General features: G+C 35.0%; 2 protein-coding genes across 4 annotated transcripts in view; both read left to right on the top strand.

The window, feature by feature from the left end:
- The first annotated feature begins 10,784 nt into the window (after positions 1-10,784).
- LOC125186839 (50S ribosomal protein L19, chloroplastic-like) lies at positions 10,785-13,349 on the top strand. Of its 3 annotated transcripts, none has more exons than XM_048083303.1 (6): positions 10,785-10,895; positions 10,996-11,192; positions 11,583-11,825; positions 11,925-12,011; positions 12,145-12,278; positions 12,887-13,349. In XM_048083303.1, exons 2-6 carry the CDS (start codon positions 11,019-11,021, stop codon positions 12,990-12,992), a joined length of 744 nt encoding a protein of 247 aa, XP_047939260.1. In that variant the 5' UTR covers positions 10,785-10,895; positions 10,996-11,018; the 3' UTR covers positions 12,993-13,349. The 3 variants fall into 3 exon arrangements, with proteins under 3 accessions (XP_047939260.1, XP_047939261.1, XP_047939262.1); XM_048083304.1 differs by having other exon boundaries at positions 10,877-10,895; positions 11,011-11,192; XM_048083305.1 differs by lacking the exon at positions 10,785-10,895 and having other exon boundaries at positions 10,906-11,192; positions 11,685-11,825.
- Positions 13,350-14,493: 1,144 nt separating this feature from the next.
- LOC125186838 (probable serine/threonine-protein kinase WNK3) overlaps positions 14,494-18,203 on the top strand; it is a 3,955-nt gene continuing 245 nt past the window's right edge. The window contains exons 1-9 of the mRNA XM_048083301.1: positions 14,494-14,939; positions 15,097-15,134; positions 15,256-15,483; positions 15,586-15,809; positions 15,879-16,036; positions 16,618-16,789; positions 16,860-16,997; positions 17,094-17,939; positions 18,084-18,203. The exon at positions 18,084-18,203 is cut by the window's right edge and continues 245 nt beyond it. Coding sequence (XP_047939258.1) covers positions 14,850-14,939; positions 15,097-15,134; positions 15,256-15,483; positions 15,586-15,809; positions 15,879-16,036; positions 16,618-16,789; positions 16,860-16,997; positions 17,094-17,869 — 1,824 coding nt within the window. The 5' untranslated portion in view covers positions 14,494-14,849 and the 3' untranslated portion in view covers positions 17,870-17,939; positions 18,084-18,203. The remainder of the gene's footprint in view (positions 14,940-15,096; positions 15,135-15,255; positions 15,484-15,585; positions 15,810-15,878; positions 16,037-16,617; positions 16,790-16,859; positions 16,998-17,093; positions 17,940-18,083) is intronic.

Here is an 18,203-nt window from a genome sequence, read left to right on the forward strand (position 1 = left end):
TTGCCAGAAGTTTTTCTTGGCAGCATTGATGAAAAACTTGAGAAATAATGGTATTGAGTTTTGAAGTGGCAGAGCATAGAGTCAAGAATCAAGATTCAATCAATCCTTATAATATAATGCAATAATTGGTATGCTTTTGTTACCTGGCATTTACTCATATTTATAATCTTTTTTGTTTCTTGTTTTTGTTTTTTTTAATATCTATCTACGTGGCATAGTAAGCTGGGTGTTTTCTTTTTGGCATAGAAAGGATAAAATGGAAAAAAAACCTAATAAACGAAATTATTGATAGTCTAAAAAATAGAATACTCCATTTTTGCAGTGGGATAAGCCATGCTACTGTTATTAATGTTGCTCTGGTTTCATGGCAAAATTTTATGGTGATTTTGAACCTGACCAACTTTACTGAATCCAAGGTGGCTTGATTCTGTTGATAGTTAAAAAGAAGTGAAAATCTCATCTTCCTCACCAGATTTGAGGCATTGTTTTCATCAATTTTACTGATTTGACTCCTAGAAAAAAATCACACCACATGAATGAGAGAGAAGAAAAAGGACAGTCAATTCTTTTATCTGAGAGTTGGCTTTTCAATATGTGGGGTTTTACCCTTTTTTTTTTTCTTACCACTTGATTGTATTGATATAAGATAAGATCAATTGTAGGGTCACTACTTATTGTTTAGTGCAAATAATCAGTCTTACAACCATTATATCCATATTAGTTTATCTAAAGAGTCTCAGCTTTCTTGATTGGATAAAATGATAGCTTTATTTTAAGGATGAAAGTTAAGTTCCTCTTTCCTTATTAGTATGTTTTCTTTCTACCTATTCCAGTGTTGAAATTGAAAATAGCAAAAGATTGTTGATTGGCTGTGCAAAATCTTTAAATTCTCTTCAAGAATATGGAGATGGAGGATGGCAATCTAATTTGATGCATAATTCTTTGACTAAGAGCTGTCATATATAGATCTGGTCTATAGAGAATGTCAATCTTGTCCAAAAATAATCTGGATTTTATGTTAGATTTATAATCTTAGGTGCATTGTATATCACAATATAACATGTGTACTATTATATTTGGTAATAATGTTTCACTCCCTCCCGGATAATTCGGGTCACTTTGACCGGGCATGGGTTTTAAGAATTGTAATGAAAAGTGGGTTGAAAAAGTTAGTGGAATGTGGGTCCTACCTTTATATATTAGTTTTATAATAAAATGTGAGTAGGATGAATTAGTGGAATATGGGGTCCACTACCAAAAATGATAAAAGTGAAATGGGACAAATTATGTGGGACGGACCGAAATGGAAAACTAGAATGAATTATCTGGGACGGAGGGAGTAATAAATAAGAATCTTGGACATTTTAGTTCGCGACATAGAATAATTTAGGTTTTATTCTCTAACGAGAATTCAAGGAATTGAACATTAAATGCCATCAATTAGGTTTAGTTAATGAACAGTTAAAATCAACAATATTGATTTATGAGATACTACATTAATTAGCCAGCCATGTTTATGTATCATTGTCTCGTATTTTTGTATTAGTTTCTGCATGCCCAAATCTAGAATTTTTTAAACTAGAACATAAAATTATTAACTTTTAATATCATACAACAGTCAAAGTTAAAACCAATACGATAGAAACTTAAATATAAATATAATAAGATAACAAAATGATGTTAGTTTTTATGAAACGACGTTATTATATTGTGAGCATTACGGCTTAAAATACATGGTTTGTTTTCAGATCATATTTAATTTTATCATTTTAATTTTAATCTTAATCATCATTTTAGACAAATGACAAATTTAAAATTTTATGAAATTGAGCAGAAGTCCACTAAAAATTACTACTCGTATGATTTAAATTACAACTATCCCTAATATTAATAATGATCAATAACTATTAATTAGCTCCATCATATTACAAAGATTAATTATGCTCCGGTTCCTTTTACTTGATACTAGTATATACACATCAGGGCGTATTATGGTGCCATCTTATTTAAAGTGACAATATAACACCATTTATAGCCATCCGATCTCCTATATAGATGGTTGAGATTGAATTGTAGGAATAGAGTGCGGATTGCTTGGTTGTTCAAAATTTGTTGCTTATAAGATGACTCAACTTATTTTTAACACAAGTATACCTGCAAGTGTACGGGGCTAATGTAGCAAATAGTAAGCAAAGAGTATCGTATCCACATAGACAATGAGTGTCAACCTAATTACCACGAACCAACCTCAACTACTATCTAGATGAATCGGAATTTTGGTTTTTCTAAATCTATTTAAAAGCAAGGTAAAAACAATTAAAAACAACTAAAGAACTAAAAGCAAATAAGAAAACGAATGTAGATCAAGGATGAGAAGGTAGAATCCTACGGGATCGATAACAACTATCCTATGCTCAACTAACTTCCTAACTATGCCAACAAAGGGTCTCAAGGGTTATTAAGCTATCACTAAGGTAAAACTATATCTTTTCTCAAAGCATATAATTTGTAGATTGCTACCTAGAACCGAAGTCTCCTTCCTAGAACTAAGGCAACAACTCCTAATAGCTCCTAAGATACTTAGCTTCATTCAAAGGCTCAAATCTCTCGATTATATTGGCAAAGACGTCAATTTCTTCTCTTTCAAATTAAACTACTCACTTCTCAATTCTTGTAGTAAAATCCACATGCATTTATAAGGTGATCAGCCAAATAAACGTATAAGCACAGAAGAAATCAAAATAACCACATGAGCCAAGGCATAGAAAAAGGAAATCAATTAAACATAAGAATCATTGTATCTCCCCCGTAGAACTCTACGAAGGATCTAGCTACTCATGTTCAACACAAAAGTCAAAGAAATATTCAAAGAAATATTCAAAAACATTGTTTGAACAAGAATAAAACTAAAAGTAGAAACTCCTAGAATTGGATTGGGCGGATTGGAGGCCTCGTCTTCAATCTTGCGATGAATACTCGTCCTCTACTCGTTCTTCTCTTCTTCCTAGGTGAAAAAGTAGTATTTTTGGGGTAGGAGGCGTGTAAGTTGTGTTTGGAGGCGTTTCCTAGGCATATATATACCTAGGGTTGACTTTGAGCCCGAAATAAATTTGTCCGACGAAGCTGGCGGGTCGCGGAGTTGGGTGTGCGTCGAAGCTGGCGAGTCGCCAGCTGCTTACGGCGTTTTTTTTCGTGGATTGCTGGCGGGTCGCCAGGTTCGTTTGCATGCGAACCTGGCGGGTCGCCAGCTATGTCACTGCTCTCTGTGCAGTCTTGGTAAAACGGCCATAACTTCTTCTATCGAACTCCGATTGAGATGTTTAAGATATCCACGCGAAGATCTTTTGAAGACGAAGAGAATGGTATGCATTACATGCGAATCGGACTTCAAAAACTCCAGATAAGCTGTCTCGAACATTGAGCAGTTGCACATCCACATATTTTGGACATTTTTCTACACATTCTTCACAAAATGGTCAAAATACCAACATAATAGAGAAGTAGCTATAACCATGTCTCAAAGTACACAATATATGATCAAAACCAAGTAAAACTACCCTCTAAAGTCATGTAAAATCCAAGTGAATCATAAGGGTAATTATGTCTTTTTCTTGAAATTAAAATTGATACGGGAATGGAAAATCCCAGTATATTTGGGCGTTGATTCATATTCTCTTCCACTCAACAATTACTCTCTCCCACTACTTCAAAATTGAATCCATTCTCTCTCCCCAGTCGACCTATCTCTCTCCAAATCTCTTCATCATCAGCGATTTTCTGCTGCTCATCTTTACTGCTCGCGACTCATCGGCGATTTTCCGCGACTCATCATCGATTTCTGCTACTCACAGGGATTTCCGCTCCATCAGTGACTTCTCCAAGATCAACGATTTCTGCTCCACCCTTCGTTACTCTCTGCCAAACGTGGTTAGATTTCCGTTTCTTTGTTGCTTAGTCTAACTGCTTAGTGATTATTTAGGTTGTATTGCGTAGTGATTATCGTGCTATTGCTTTTTTCCGAACTTATTATCACCAGCATCCCTACAAAATTCAGTATGCTTAGTGTGTGTGTTGATTGAGTCTTGTTTCTATTGTTCCCTAGCTTGTTCCATTCCATATCCGACTGATGCTGGTTTGTGTATACTAAATTCCTGAGTTATAGCCTTTTAGGGAGAAAGGAAGAAAGACAGTGTTTTGCGTTTTTGCAGGGTTGTTAAAATTGATTCATACCCTATCAGTTTCTGGATTGCATTTGTATGAATCCTTGCTTATATTCTGCACTAGCACTTAGAAAGAATTCTTGTTTCTGGATTGCTTCATTCCATTCTAATTGCTTACGGTTTGGTGAGATTTAGTAATTGCTTGTTTTAATTGTATTGGTTGTTTGTTTTAATTGTGTTGTTTGCTTGGTGAGATGTGCTTGGTTCTGTTTTAATCTTTGCTTGATTCTGTTTTAATCTTTGATTGGTGAGATGTGGTTCTGTTTTAATCTTTACTCAGTTGTCATTCAGCGCCTTTTTTGCTTATTACTGACTGACCACATGCTTGATTGTTTGTTTGTTATTACTTTTGAAATACAGGACTATGTATACCATGGTTCCTACCAATTGCTTATTGTGCTACAGATTCAGAACATTGTGTAATTGTGGTTAAATGTGTTTGGTTCTATGTTGTTGTTTGCTTATTAATGGCTGACTATTTGCTTGTTCAAAAATTTTCATATGCTTGTTCTTAATTTTTCATATGTTTATAGTTTCTCCCAAGCTGCTATAACTCTTTCCCACTACATTGGAAATGAATAATCATTTCTCATTCCCCCATTCTGCAATTAAGAGCACCAATTTTGGAAAAACTTTAACCTAATGCAGCAGCGTTGATATCCTTAATCAAATGATTTCTGCAATTCATCGATTGTCTTTCATGTTGGGGTTTGTATACTAAAAGATGCTTCGAGCGTACATGCCTTTGTACAGTCAGCTTGTGCATGTATACGAGAAACGCCACGTCCACTTGTTTACTTAATTATGAGAATAAATAATATAATATAATGGTTTATTATTGAAATATGATAAACAAGTCTAAGGCTTTTTACTAAGAAGGTCAAGTAGGGAAATTCGATGAATCTCCTCATGAGTTTTCCAGTAGGGGACTTGGCCAGATCTAGTAAGAAGAAAAACGTATTCACAACCTAGATAGGCTTTGGCTACCTATTGGTACGGTTGCGGTGTTTGTGATAATTCTCTCTTACCTAAGACGAGATTAGTAACACCGGTGTGGTAAAGCACTGAAAGGATCTAATATGAAATGTATTCTTTATTGTTATCTACTGTAAGAATATATTTCAGAAATTTTAGTATTTTCTAGTCTATGAAATTAATATCAATATTGTTTATTCAGTCATACGCCACTTTGACTTATCAATATGTGAGAGTTTGTATTTAACTCAAGTTCATGATATCTTGGGTGGTAGTAATTGAATAACATGAAGGTATTGGAATATTATTTCATAGAATTCGCGTGCCCAGTGTTGTAAGATTAAATCCCTAAGGGGTGATCCCCAAGAGGTGTTTGAAAAAGGAATTTATTATTCAGAAAACTGCGCAGTTGGAATTTATTCCACGAATAATAAATAAAGTTTCAAACTAGAAAAACTCTTTGGAGAATTAATTTAATTCTAGTCACATAGCAGACAAAAGAATTAAATTGACGGATCAAGATAATCTTAAACGCGGGAAATATTATAAAATAAAATGGACCCAAGTTATTTGTAATTTGGTGATTTAGATGGGAGTGCAATATTATTCTTTAGTGGGACAAAATAATATTCCATTGATAATATATTAAATCATGAGTCATTTAATTTAATTAGATATTTATCTAATGAGTGAGCCCAACATCTATTTCACTCCATGGATCCCCATTCTAGCCCAATAAGTCTTTTATAAATAGTGGTGAGATGTGGAAACCATTATATACAATTTGACACAATTAACAACCAAAAACCCTAACCCTAGCCGCCGATCACTCAGCCCCTCTCTCTCTCCTTCTTGCCTCGATTTTCAAGCCATAGAACAAGGAGATCTAGGGTTTTGGTTTAGCCTTGTCTTGTTCATTCTAATCCATAGAATTGAATCGAGATAGATTGTTTTGTGTGGTGTTCTTCCTAAATCTCACCAAAGCTATTGTTGATTATTCAAGATCCGCCCACACGGATGAATTATCAAGGACAAGGGAATAGATCGAAAGATACATGGTCGGTAAACCATGGATCGCCCGGAGGTGCAGCAAGCAACGTCAATCCGATGTTGGATTATGAGGTAACATTTAATTCACGTCGAATATGCATGTTTATGTGAATATTTGATGTGTGATCTATAGATCTATGTTTATTGCATGAAATTGGAATCGAATGCATAATCACCTAAATAGATCTGTTAAGGACCGGTTTGTTTTTCGTGTCTTCCGCTGCAGTAGTCCCAACAATTGGTATAACCGTCGATGTAATTGGCCTCCGTCGCCTAAATTTGGTCGTGAGTAGGATTCCTTCGCCAGAAGTCATTTCTTGGCATCGTTGGTCGTCGCTGACAGAAGTTGTTGCCATCTTGCCATCGCTGAACAGAGCAGAACGTGATTATGTTCGTTGAATACTGATTTCCAATTGCTTGTGATTGTTCCAGTATTGCTTACAGTTCAGTTCAATTAATTAGGTCGATAATTGCTTGTTAAATGTGTCGGAATTGCTTGTTTAGTGCGTTAGTATTGCTCGTTTAGTGAGTTAGAACTGCTTGATAAGCATTGAAAATGTGGGTCAAAAGGCATGTGTTTAAGTTGTTTACCAAGACTTAAAATGTGCTTGTTAATACATTATTATTTAGCTATTTCGAATTGTCTGCCGGTGGAATTGCTTGATAAACGTATTGCTTGTTCAGCATGGTAGAATTGCTTATTCGGAGTGTTAGAATTGCTTGATAAACGAGTTGCTTGATCGGAGTGTTAGAATTGCTTGTTTAGTTTGTTAGAATTGCTTGTTCAAGCTTATTAATTGCTCCTTTAATTTTCGCTTTAATGAAGCATTGAAAATGTGTGTCAACGAGCATGTGTATAATTTTCTTACTAATGGTTGGGTATGTGCTTGTTACGTGATAAGTGTAATGGTTTTCGTTGTGCAAGACAGGACTCTCGAAGGAAATTTGTAGAAGCTCAAAATGATCACCGTAGAAGAGGAGGGCTCTCGAAGGAAATCTGTAGATGGTCAAAATAAGTTTGTGGATGACGCAATGAGTACGTCAACACGCCACTTTGAAGAGCGCAAAGAAGGGATCTGTTGATGTTGAAAATTTGGTTGCATAGTACCCCAGACCTTGAATGGTGAATAATATAGTGTTAGGAGAATGGACGTCAATATTTTTTGTTAAAAAACTTTTGAGTAAACTAACTCTTGATGGTTGATGAGTGTTGGTTTCTTTTGGTGTATACATTGAGTGGTTTTTGGATCACTATTTTTTGTTTTGGTATAGACATTGAATGTTAAACACGCATAAGGAATGATTTATAATGGTAAGCAAATTCTGACACATTGACAAGCAAAAAAAACTCTTGTAACAAATTCTGACATACGCAAGCAAATTGCGATACGAATTCTGATTTGAGTATAAACAACTTCAAGCACTAATTAGTTTAAATCCTTGGTACTACTAAGCACTAAATTATAAATTAACATGCAAATGTGATGCAATTAAATTGAGTGAAGTGTGGTAGTCATGTAGTCATGTAGTATGCAATACAATTGAGTGAAGTGTGGTAGTTATGCAAATCTTAATTTAGTAGCAAGCAATATCCAAGGGATTAATCTGCAATATGGGAGTCATATGTGTCCGCAAACAAAAAACACAATTTGATTAGTAGCAAGCAATATCCAAGGGATTAACATGCAAACATTCTCTCATGATAAAGCAATACTAAACGCAATGCAGTGCAATTTGGTAATCACATTATCTACGACAATACAATTGAGTAAAGTGTGGTGGTCATGTAGTATGCAAATCTTAATTTAGTAGCAAGCAATATCCAAGGGATTAATCTGCAATCTAGGAGTCATATGTGTCCGCAAACAAAAAACACAATTTGATTTAGTAGCAAGCAATATCCAAGGGATTAACATGCAAACATTCTCTCATGATAAAGCAATACTAAACGCAATGCAGTGCAATCTGGTAATCACATTATCTACGACAATACAATTGTGTGAAGTGTGGTAGTCATGTAGTAAGCAAATCTTAATTTAGTAGCAAGCAATATCCAAGGGATTAATTTGCAGCAATCTGATAATCATATTATCTACAACAATACAATTGAGTGAAGTGTGGTAGTCATGTAGTATGCAAATCTTAATTTAGTAGCAAGCAATATCCAAGGGATTAATCTGCAATCTGAGAGTCATATATGTCCACAAACAAAAAACACAATTTGATTTGGAACGAGACAATATAATGAAATCTATAATATGCAAACCATATAGAAGTAAAATGCAATATCCAATAAATAGCATTGCAGTCAAGTGAGTGTGACTGGACAATCCGAAACGAACAACAACTAAAACAAAGCAAACATATAAATTATGATGAATAACTAGTGCCTCTATTTTCTTTTTGTTAGTCGCAATTCCTAGAGTAATAGGACACGGTTCCCGACATTTCGCACACCTACGCAAAAGTTTGCTTAGCAGCTTCATAGCCTTCTCTTTAATTGACATTAAAGGCTAGGCAGAACTATTGTCCGTCTTCACCACTTTTGTTGTTTGAACTGCATTGTTGTCCATCTTCACCACTTTTCGTTGTTTGAACTGCAACTACATCATAATCTTCCACTATCTTATTGGTGACAACATAAAATTGCTACAATGATTAACACATCTTTTGTGTAAAATGAAATTAAATCACTCATGTACAACAATGCAAATACTCCGTCTATATAATGCGATATACATTACACGACCAAGCAATCTGTGATTATAATTTGTAAGACAACAAAACCTAGAAAAAAAATTAAATTAAAACTGAACCGTAGAACGAGCATAACAGAGTGGCTTCAATGGCGAAAAACTAGAAATCAGAAACCTATTCACGCTGGAATGACGATTTCCACAATTCATTGAACGAAGACATTGAAAATTAACGAATTGCTTCGACAAAATTATACATCTCCACGAAATTCATCATCTTCAACAAAATATAATCTGATTAATATTCTCTTATAATTGGTTGAATGAAAGTACTATTAAATAATTACTCACCTTCCACTAAATTACTCATATCAACGAAATCACTATCTATCTTCAACAAGTATAATATGATTAATCTTTCTCTTGCAATTAATTGGCTGAAAATAATAAAATTACTCACCTTCCACAAAAGTACTCATCTCCATGACTGTCGGACTACAATTCGCCATGGATAGACGATAATAGTTTTTTTAACTAGGAGATTGTTATGCATGATTTAAGAGAGACGAAGAAGATGATGATTTTGTAAAGATCTTATGTGAATTGAGGAGTGAGAAAAATAGGAAAATAACATGAATTGAGGACACAAAATAGCCGCTGAGATTGTAGTTCCTAATCTGCCCTTTCACGCTGGAAACATAATTTTTTATAAATAAATTCGCCATCCACATGGCAGGCAATGGAGCCATTCGATCATAATATCTAACGGATGTTATTGATGGTATATTGTCATGTTAAATTGCGTTGTCAGATTAGCATCACCCTATACACATCTTCTTCTATTTTTTTCTTAACACGGTCTACTTATAGTTCGAAAATTGTGTGTGACACATATTTTTTTATTTATTTTCATCAAATACATTATACACATACTAAGCTACAGATTTTTTTTTCATGATATAAAGAATAGTTTGATTTTAATAGGTCAAATTTGGTAATTAAATACTACAACTCGGCCGAAAAATGGCCGGTCATGACAGTTAGCAACAAATTCAAAAAATAAAATTCAAGCTATGCTAATTATATTACACACCCATCCATAAAAAATAATCTTATAGTAGACTGTAGACTGTACAAAATTTAAAGCAAAACTAAAGAGAATAAGAGAGATAGAAGAAAATTATTAAAGAATTTTAATGTAAATTAGATCACCACATTGGATAGAGACTAGTTTTATTGGCACCAAATGAAAAAAATGAGAATAATTTTTGTAGACCGAGCTTATTATTTAAAGTGAGAATTGACGCAAATATCACTGAAGCTTGTTCAACTTCCGATCAAACTCGCAATTTCCAATATTACTAATCAAGTGGGTCAGCCCAGCCCAACACAAGTACAGCTTGGGGCCTCATCAATTAAACGCTGATGAAGGACCGAAGCAAAACTTTTTTATAAATCAGGATCCAATCCAAATTCATTTGATACGTGAGTTAACTAGATAGAAAATTGTTTTTTACATTCATTTATCTCTGCTGTGTTCTATTTTACCTACTTTATTTTTTATTTAATCTACAAAATAAAGTTATATAAAATCTCGTGTCATTCAAAATAAAATTATATAAAATCTCATATCATTAAAAAAATAGTCATTTTCCTTAAAACGAAGAACTTTTACTCTTTTTTAGCCTAACGAGTATATTTATAAATCCAAAATTTTTGGGTTATGATTGAAGATTTAGAACCCTCAAAAAGTTGTACTAATCCAAATAGACAACTCAAGTGAGTTGACTCGAACTGGAATGAGTTGGCTCGATTGACCGCATGGACAGTTTAGAAAGTTCAGAAAACCTCAAGGACCATTATGCTAAATCTCTATTCTGATATCAAAACCTCCTTGCTGCCTAACTAGGGTTTTGCAATCACGTCTGATTCCATCCTCACTCTCACTCCACAGGTCACTAATTTAGCGATAATTCCCCCCAATTTGTGTATCAATCGTTGTTACAGATTGCGAAATGGACTCTGATTTACCCCCTTTTCCTCATTAACTCCAGGTTTTTTGATCGGAGGGTTCGAAATGCAATCGCTGTATGGCAAATTTCGGCTGGTTACGAAGCAAACCATTAATTCGCTGAAAAATGTTGAGCTGAGCAAAGTCGCATCTACTGAATCGAGATATTTGGGATGCTCGATTAATCGGTGCTCGGGGTTCAGTTCTGAGCGTGCTTCTTCAAGCGCAGCATTTCTTTTGGTATAGCAATTTTGTTTCTCTTTTTTTTTTCTGATGTTTGCTGATTCACTGGATTGGAAGTGTCGTTAATTTGCTGAAATGTGTGTTCGTAGCAATTCAAGCAGCATACACTGTTTTTTGTAGGGTATTATCTTTATTGAATTTTTATTAGCTGAAACCTTCAGTTATGAAGTTAGATTTGAAGTTCAGCCGAATCACTATGATTTATCTAATTCTAGTAGTGTAGATTGGTTTTTTGCTTGCATCTTTTAGCTTGTTTCATTGTTTAAGTTAAGAATTACTAGAATTTTCTCTTCTTAACACAGTTTACTAGTTTCATTTTCTTCTCATATCATTGTGGATGGGTTTTTCTTTTTTAGTCCTTGCTAAGGCACTATTTTTCTGGTTCAGAATAATGAATTTGGCACTAAAGTTGTCTCACCGGCATCCTCTGAAAGTTGTAGTATAGCTTCAATGTTTCCATCTAACAAAGGCCTCATCTTCGGAAACCAGTCAGCTTCTGCGGTATTCAATTTGCCAACTAGGAAATTTTCAACTTCAGGATCTACTCCTGAGAATGTTCCCGCTGCATCTGAACTGCCTCCACGCATAAAATTTAAGAGGCTTGACAAAACTGCAAGGCATATAATGCAGGCACGTTTTTTCCGTTCACATTTCATCTACTTTCTTCATCATATAGTTGGGTATTATCATTGAATTCTGAGTTTGTTACTTACTTCAAGCCAACTACAGATAATTGATAAAGAAGCAGTTGAGGAAGTAAAATCAAACAGAGAGATACCAGAGATCAAGCCTGGTTACATCATCCAGCTGAAAGTGGTACTGATTCTTTTCCTGGAAAAGTCAAAATAAATTGGTTGTTTTATTTCTGTTGCTATTTGTTGCCAACTTTGTTGCATCTTAATTTCCAAAATTCTTACTTATTTGAACTCACATGGTCTTGTTTTGACAGGTAGTACCTGAGAATAAGCGGCGCGTTTCAGTTATAAAAGGCATCGTTATAGCTATGCGCAATGCTGGTTTAAATACTACTTTCAGGATTAGAAGGCTCGTAGGAGGTGTTGGCATTGAAAATCTCTTCCCTCTGTGAGTATACTATTCCTTCCAGCTTGAGTACTTCAATGAGTGCAATCTATACTGTATTATGAAAGCCATACCTCTTTTATGTGTGTCTTGGCATGTTGTGCTGCATTTTAGCTCAAATTTAGTATCGGTATATTGAATTGTCAGTCATTGTGTTTCCCGATGGGCCCATCATTCCTAATACTAGACCATAAATTATAGCCAAAGTGAACTGTATTTTCACTAAACCTTGAATTGTACATGGTCATGGACTGTTTCCCTTTTTTTTGAAGGACATTGTCTAGATGATATGAACGCCACTCTATTTATTCGAATTATTGAAGTCATATTGGCTCAAATGCCATTTGACTTTTGTAATATATGTAGGACTAGGTACTCAAATAAGCTAACCACCTCTGCTCTCTGTTTGCACCACCTTCACATTGTTTCCTGCTCATTTCCCTTGTATGAGTTTGCAGCTTTCTTTGAAATTCATTGTGGGGCATCAATGCCTCAGAAACATCTCAAATGCATATAACAGACTTTTGCCTCAAGCATATGTGATTGTTACTGAATCCAATTTTTCTTGTGACTTGAAAAAGTTTGTTACTAATTGGGCTGTAAAATGACAGGTACTCTCCAAACATAAAGGAGATAACAGTGTTGGACAAGAAGAGAGTGAGGAGGGCCAAGCTTTATTATCTTAGAGATAAAATGAATCCACTTAGGAAGCATTAAATTCCTGCTTTGGCTAGTGGATAGGGGAAAAGTGATGACTATGTGCTGGTGGTGGCCACACTTTTGATCAGAATGATTTTAAAACTAATAAAAAGTTATGTATACATTTGGTTGCTGGTAGTCAACAATGGGGAACCAATGTTTATGGAGAGAGTGAGAGAGAGGAAAAAGGAAGTGGAAGCTTAGCTAGCAAAATGTTTTCAACAGTCCTGATTCTAGACTCAGAAAGATGAAGCTTATGGAATCATCTACAACATAAGTGCCACACTTGTGTAGTTGTCATTCATCAAATATGCTTCAATCATGCTTGAGCTGTCATGTTTTCTTCTTTTTGTTCTATTTATGGAAATGTTCCCATATCGTTGTTGATGAGTGCTAGAAGTAGAATCGAATCTGTTCTACACTGTTGATGATTTTTGAGATTTGTCGGTTTATGATTTTGTTCCTTTGATGATATGAAAATTACCGAAACCTTGTTTTTGGGAGATTTGTCTTTAATATGTGAATTTGGTGATGGCTTCATGAATTCTTGAAAAACAAAAGAGATTGTTCACGAGTTTGAAGATATGTTTGAACACGCATTTCTTGATGTTGTTAAGTTGATTTTTGACTGCCTTGTCTAAAGTTATATACCATGTACCTAGAGATTTATGCCAATGCATTTATAGCCATATATCATCACCCCATTTGCCTTTTTAGCAAAACACACAAGAAAACCATCTTTTTATCCCAGTATCGTTGTCCCCTATTTAGGATCCGTTTAGTAGTTCAATTGGAATTAACTATATTAGTTAAATTATGTAGCTTCAGATGATAATAGAATAGTAAAGGATATTAACCTTCAAGTTGTCGATATAGTTGAACATAATTTTTTCCCTCAAATTTGTTTTCTATAAAAAACATAACAAGTTGAATACATTAAGAGTACTAGTAGTAGTATTTAACTTAAACAGTTATCTGCATTGCTAGTTACCCAACATTTATCATGAACACGATGCTGTCTTCTCAATGCTCTTAAAACCCCACCAAATATGGATGTTTTCAACTTGTATATGATTCCTCCAAAAAAATAGGCTTAAATATTCACAACATGCCAAACTCTATAGTGTCCTCTCCTAAAGCAACATCATTGACTTTCTACATACATCCAGATATTGACATTTGCATTTTAATTCCAAAATACTAATAATAAAAAAGAAAACTTCAAAATGATGAGTGAGAAAAAATTGAACTTTTCTTTTTTGCTTAGCCATTTCTTACACATATAAACAAACTTTTCATTTTTATGATAAAACAATACAATCACAAGATTTATGAACAAATCTTTTCTCCACATTCCCAATATTTATTTAATAATAATGATATACTCCTAATTTGATGCTTGGATATATGCATGCCAAGAGTCGGCATTACAAATTTTAATTTTGGAATATATTCGCTAGTCAAATTAAAAAGAAGTTAACTTTGAACAATAAATAAAAAAAATATATAAAGGAGAAGAAACAGTCTGCAGCTCGAACCAGTAATTAAGCTTACCTCTCTCCGACCGATTCCCAAATCATCGTATAACCTTGCGACGAAAGCAACGACGACGTTTGCGTAATCTGTGGAGCCATTTTTATGAATTCGATTGAATTTTCGTCAAATTGAAATTCATACACGATATTATTGCTGTAGTTTCTCTTTTTGGGAAAAAAATAATCCACAGCCGCAATTAAGGCTTCCTGTGTTGTTTTTATTCGATTAGGATTAGTTGAATCTCGCCGCAACCTCGCTTATTTTTATCTGCAGATCTGAAATCTGAGTAGGTTTTGTTTCTGAATTTATTTGAATCGTGTTATTTGATTGAGTGAGAGAATGGTAGATTCGCCGTCGGAGGCTGATCCTGACGAATGTGACACCGAACCGGAATTCGTTGAGGTTGATCCATCCGGTCGCTACGGTCGGGTTCGTATAATTCTACAGTTTTATCTGATTTTTTTTTTGTTGTTGATTTTTTTGAGTTATTGTCAGAAATGAGTTTTGTTTTTGTGATATGTGCTTGATTTCGCAAGTGTTTGGATTACTAATCCTTGGTTATCATTTGTGGTACATATTTTTGCAGTATAAGGAAGTGCTTGGTAAAGGAGCTTTCAAAAAAGTGTATCCTAATCTGATTAATATAGTTCTAAATTTTCAGTTTTGGCTACAATTTTATGCATTTACAGTATTTGAGTACAGATAGTGGTCTGTGTTGATCCTTAATTTGATGCATGCAATATAGCTATAGAGCATTTGATGAATTGGAAGGAATTGAGGTGGCATGGAATCAGGTCAAGGTCTCTGATCTCTTGCGAAACTCGGTGGATTTGGAGCGGCTGTATTCTGAAGTGCACTTGCTTAAGACACTTAAGCATAAAAACATTATCAAATTCTACAACTCATGGATTGATACCGTGAACGAGCATATCAACTTCATTACTGAAATTTTCACATCTGGGAATCTACGACAGTATGTCAATATCTTTACTGGTTTTGTTTGTTTATTTGTTTTGTGGTTATGGATTTAGAGATTTTCAAAGGAATATGCTTATGCGCCTGGCTGTTTGTGTAGGTATAGGAAGAAACATAAGCATGTTGATGTAAGGGCGTTGAAGAAATGGTCCAGACAAATCCTAGAGGGGCTTCTGTATCTTCATAGTCATGATCCTCCTGTAATTCATCGTGACCTGAAGTGTGATAACATTTTTGTGAATGGAAATCAAGGAGAGGTGAAAATTGGCGATCTGGGGTTGGCTGCTATTCTTGAGCAAGCTCGTGCTGCTCACAGTGTAATTGGTAAGTATCGATATTGTTATTTCTCTTTTCGTTAATCACTTTTCTTATTGGAGTTTGATATTATTCTAGGTACACCTGAATTCATGGCACCAGAGCTTTATGAGGAGAATTATAACGAGCTTGTTGATATATATGCCTTTGGTATGTGCTTGCTGGAGCTAGTGACCCTTGAGTATCCATATGTTGAATGTACCAATGCTGCACAGATATATAAGAAAGTGACTTCTGTAAGTTATTCATTAATTCTTTCTTTTCTATATCCGCTTTCTCTAGGAACTGTTTTGAATGAGAAATTGGGAATGACATAGTTATCTCCCAAAAAAGTTACTGGCAACTTTGGATAACTCACCATGACAAAGAAAGAGATGAGAATCATGTAAAGCTGACGGTGATGAAACAGATGGATTATTATGCACTTCAATTAATAACATATTGTCCTACATTTGTATCAAATTATCCAGTGTACTTGTAATCTCTGGAATGATGCATTATTGGTAGGATTTCTTTGAGTTTGTTTGGCTGTGAGATCTACCCATGTGTACAATATGTACTTATGTACATAATTTGTCCATCTCATTCTGATTACTCTTAGAAGTAGTATCCTTTACAGTTGATCATTTTTTTTTATCTGGTACATATTTTTTTAAATAATATTATTGCATAAACTATGACAATTGAAGGAGCTGATTAACTCTTTCTAGATTTATAATTGAATATCGCAGTTTCTGATGTATATAGAGGTTAGTTGATTAATAGTATGTTTTAGCCTCGTATAACTGATCTTTTATCAATTTTCTGCTTGTTAAAGGGAATCAAGCCAGCGTCACTTGTTAAAGTAAAGGATCCTGATGTCCGGATGTTCATAGAGAAATGCATTGCGAAAGTTTCTGATCGAATGTCAGCCAAACAACTATTGATGGACCCATTTCTACTATCGGATGAGGATTCTGGGATATCTCGCTCTCTACACCAATCTTCAAGTAAAGTTTGCATTTCTTTGTTCATTGTTTGCATTAAATCACCTTCCTTCAATACTGACTATATGTACAGGTGATAATGCCAACCATTTTGATGCTGAAAATCACCACGAAGACACCCTGTTTGAGGGCAGTCTCGATTTCGTGGTGCAGGGGCAAAGAAAAGACCAAAACACAATATTCTTGAAACTTCGCATAGTGGATTCATCAGGTTCTTGTTTCTTACATTTCTTTGTCCAATACTTGTTTAGAGCAAGAAAGTGTTCTGGCATGGATATAATCAATCTTATTTTCTTTATTAGCTCAGGTCATATTCGGAACATTCACTTCCCATTTGATATTGAGGTGGATACCTCGACTGACGTCGCTAGTGAAATGGTTGAAGAGCTGGCTTTGACCGACCATGATGTCTCAGTTGTTGCTGCAATGATTGATTCTGAAATTCAGTCCCATATTCCTGATTGGGCACCAAGAGAATTATCTGGCAGAAATAAAGCAACTTTAGAAGAAAGTGCTTCTAGGCCTGCTTCTCCAGCAACCACTGATTCGTCCAATGCAATTGTTATGGAAAGACTTCCATCCGGACGCAAGTATTGGCATGACTCACCAAAAGATAGTGCTGAAAACTCTCCACATCCTGGCCCTTCTAACTTGTTGCTGCCAGAATCAAATCTCTCTAGAGACAGTTGGTCTGATGAAAATAATCAATCTCCTGTTGGTCATAGGGATAACATTAGTTCATATGAAGGTTCCCCTCTCAGGCATGTGACTAATTTACGATCTGTTGATGTTAACCATGGTCATCATGATGATGTATCAGATGACGAGTCACCATCTTTGGGAGATAATACAATTTCAACTGGAAATGAGTCGGATGACATAAAGGACATTATCGAGAAGCTTGAGCATATGCTGGATGATCAGCAGAAGGAGCTAGAAGAACTTAAGAAGAAGCATGAAGTAGCAATTACAGAGATTCTAAATGAACTTCCCGAGGAGATCCGTATGAGAATTCTCAGAATATGCAACCAGAACAGATCAGAACATAACTTTCATTACAGAGGGACTCCACTTGAAGACTGAATTGTTGGATTGATCTTCCTTGATGACAACTTCAAGTCTTACTCTTCTAACACCAGCGTTGAAACAAAAGGTCAGTTGCTTGTTGAAGGGCATTTTCACGTTCCCTTTTCCAGATGCTACTTCAACAGTGAAAGATATCTGATCATACATCATATTGATTCTGATATATGATTTAACAGTATCATAACTGTATGTATGCTTGTTCGACTTGCAGCAGGGAGCTCGTTGAAAGTGAGGATGTCATAATGCCTAGTGATCAAGCTGTCTAATCTGGTAAAATGTTTGAAACTCTTTCACCCGTTTTCTTCAGTCAATAGGCCCTTCTAGTTTTCCT

Source organism: Salvia hispanica, chromosome 5 (genome assembly GCF_023119035.1).
Source record: "Salvia hispanica cultivar TCC Black 2014 chromosome 5, UniMelb_Shisp_WGS_1.0, whole genome shotgun sequence".
NCBI classification, from domain to species: domain Eukaryota; kingdom Viridiplantae; phylum Streptophyta; class Magnoliopsida; order Lamiales; family Lamiaceae; genus Salvia; species Salvia hispanica.

Bases quoted from the DNA above. Each gene is read 5' to 3' on its own strand.
- LOC125186839 (XM_048083303.1), top strand. From the start codon at position 11,019: ATGCAATCGCTGTATGGCAAATTTCGGCTGGTTACGAAGCAAACCATT. The intron at 11,193-11,582 runs GTATAGCAATTT...TTTCTGGTTCAG, and splicing joins CAAGCGCAGCATTTCTTTTG to AATAATGAATTTGGCACTAA. The intron at 11,826-11,924 runs GCACGTTTTTTC...AGCCAACTACAG, and splicing joins CTGCAAGGCATATAATGCAG to ATAATTGATAAAGAAGCAGT.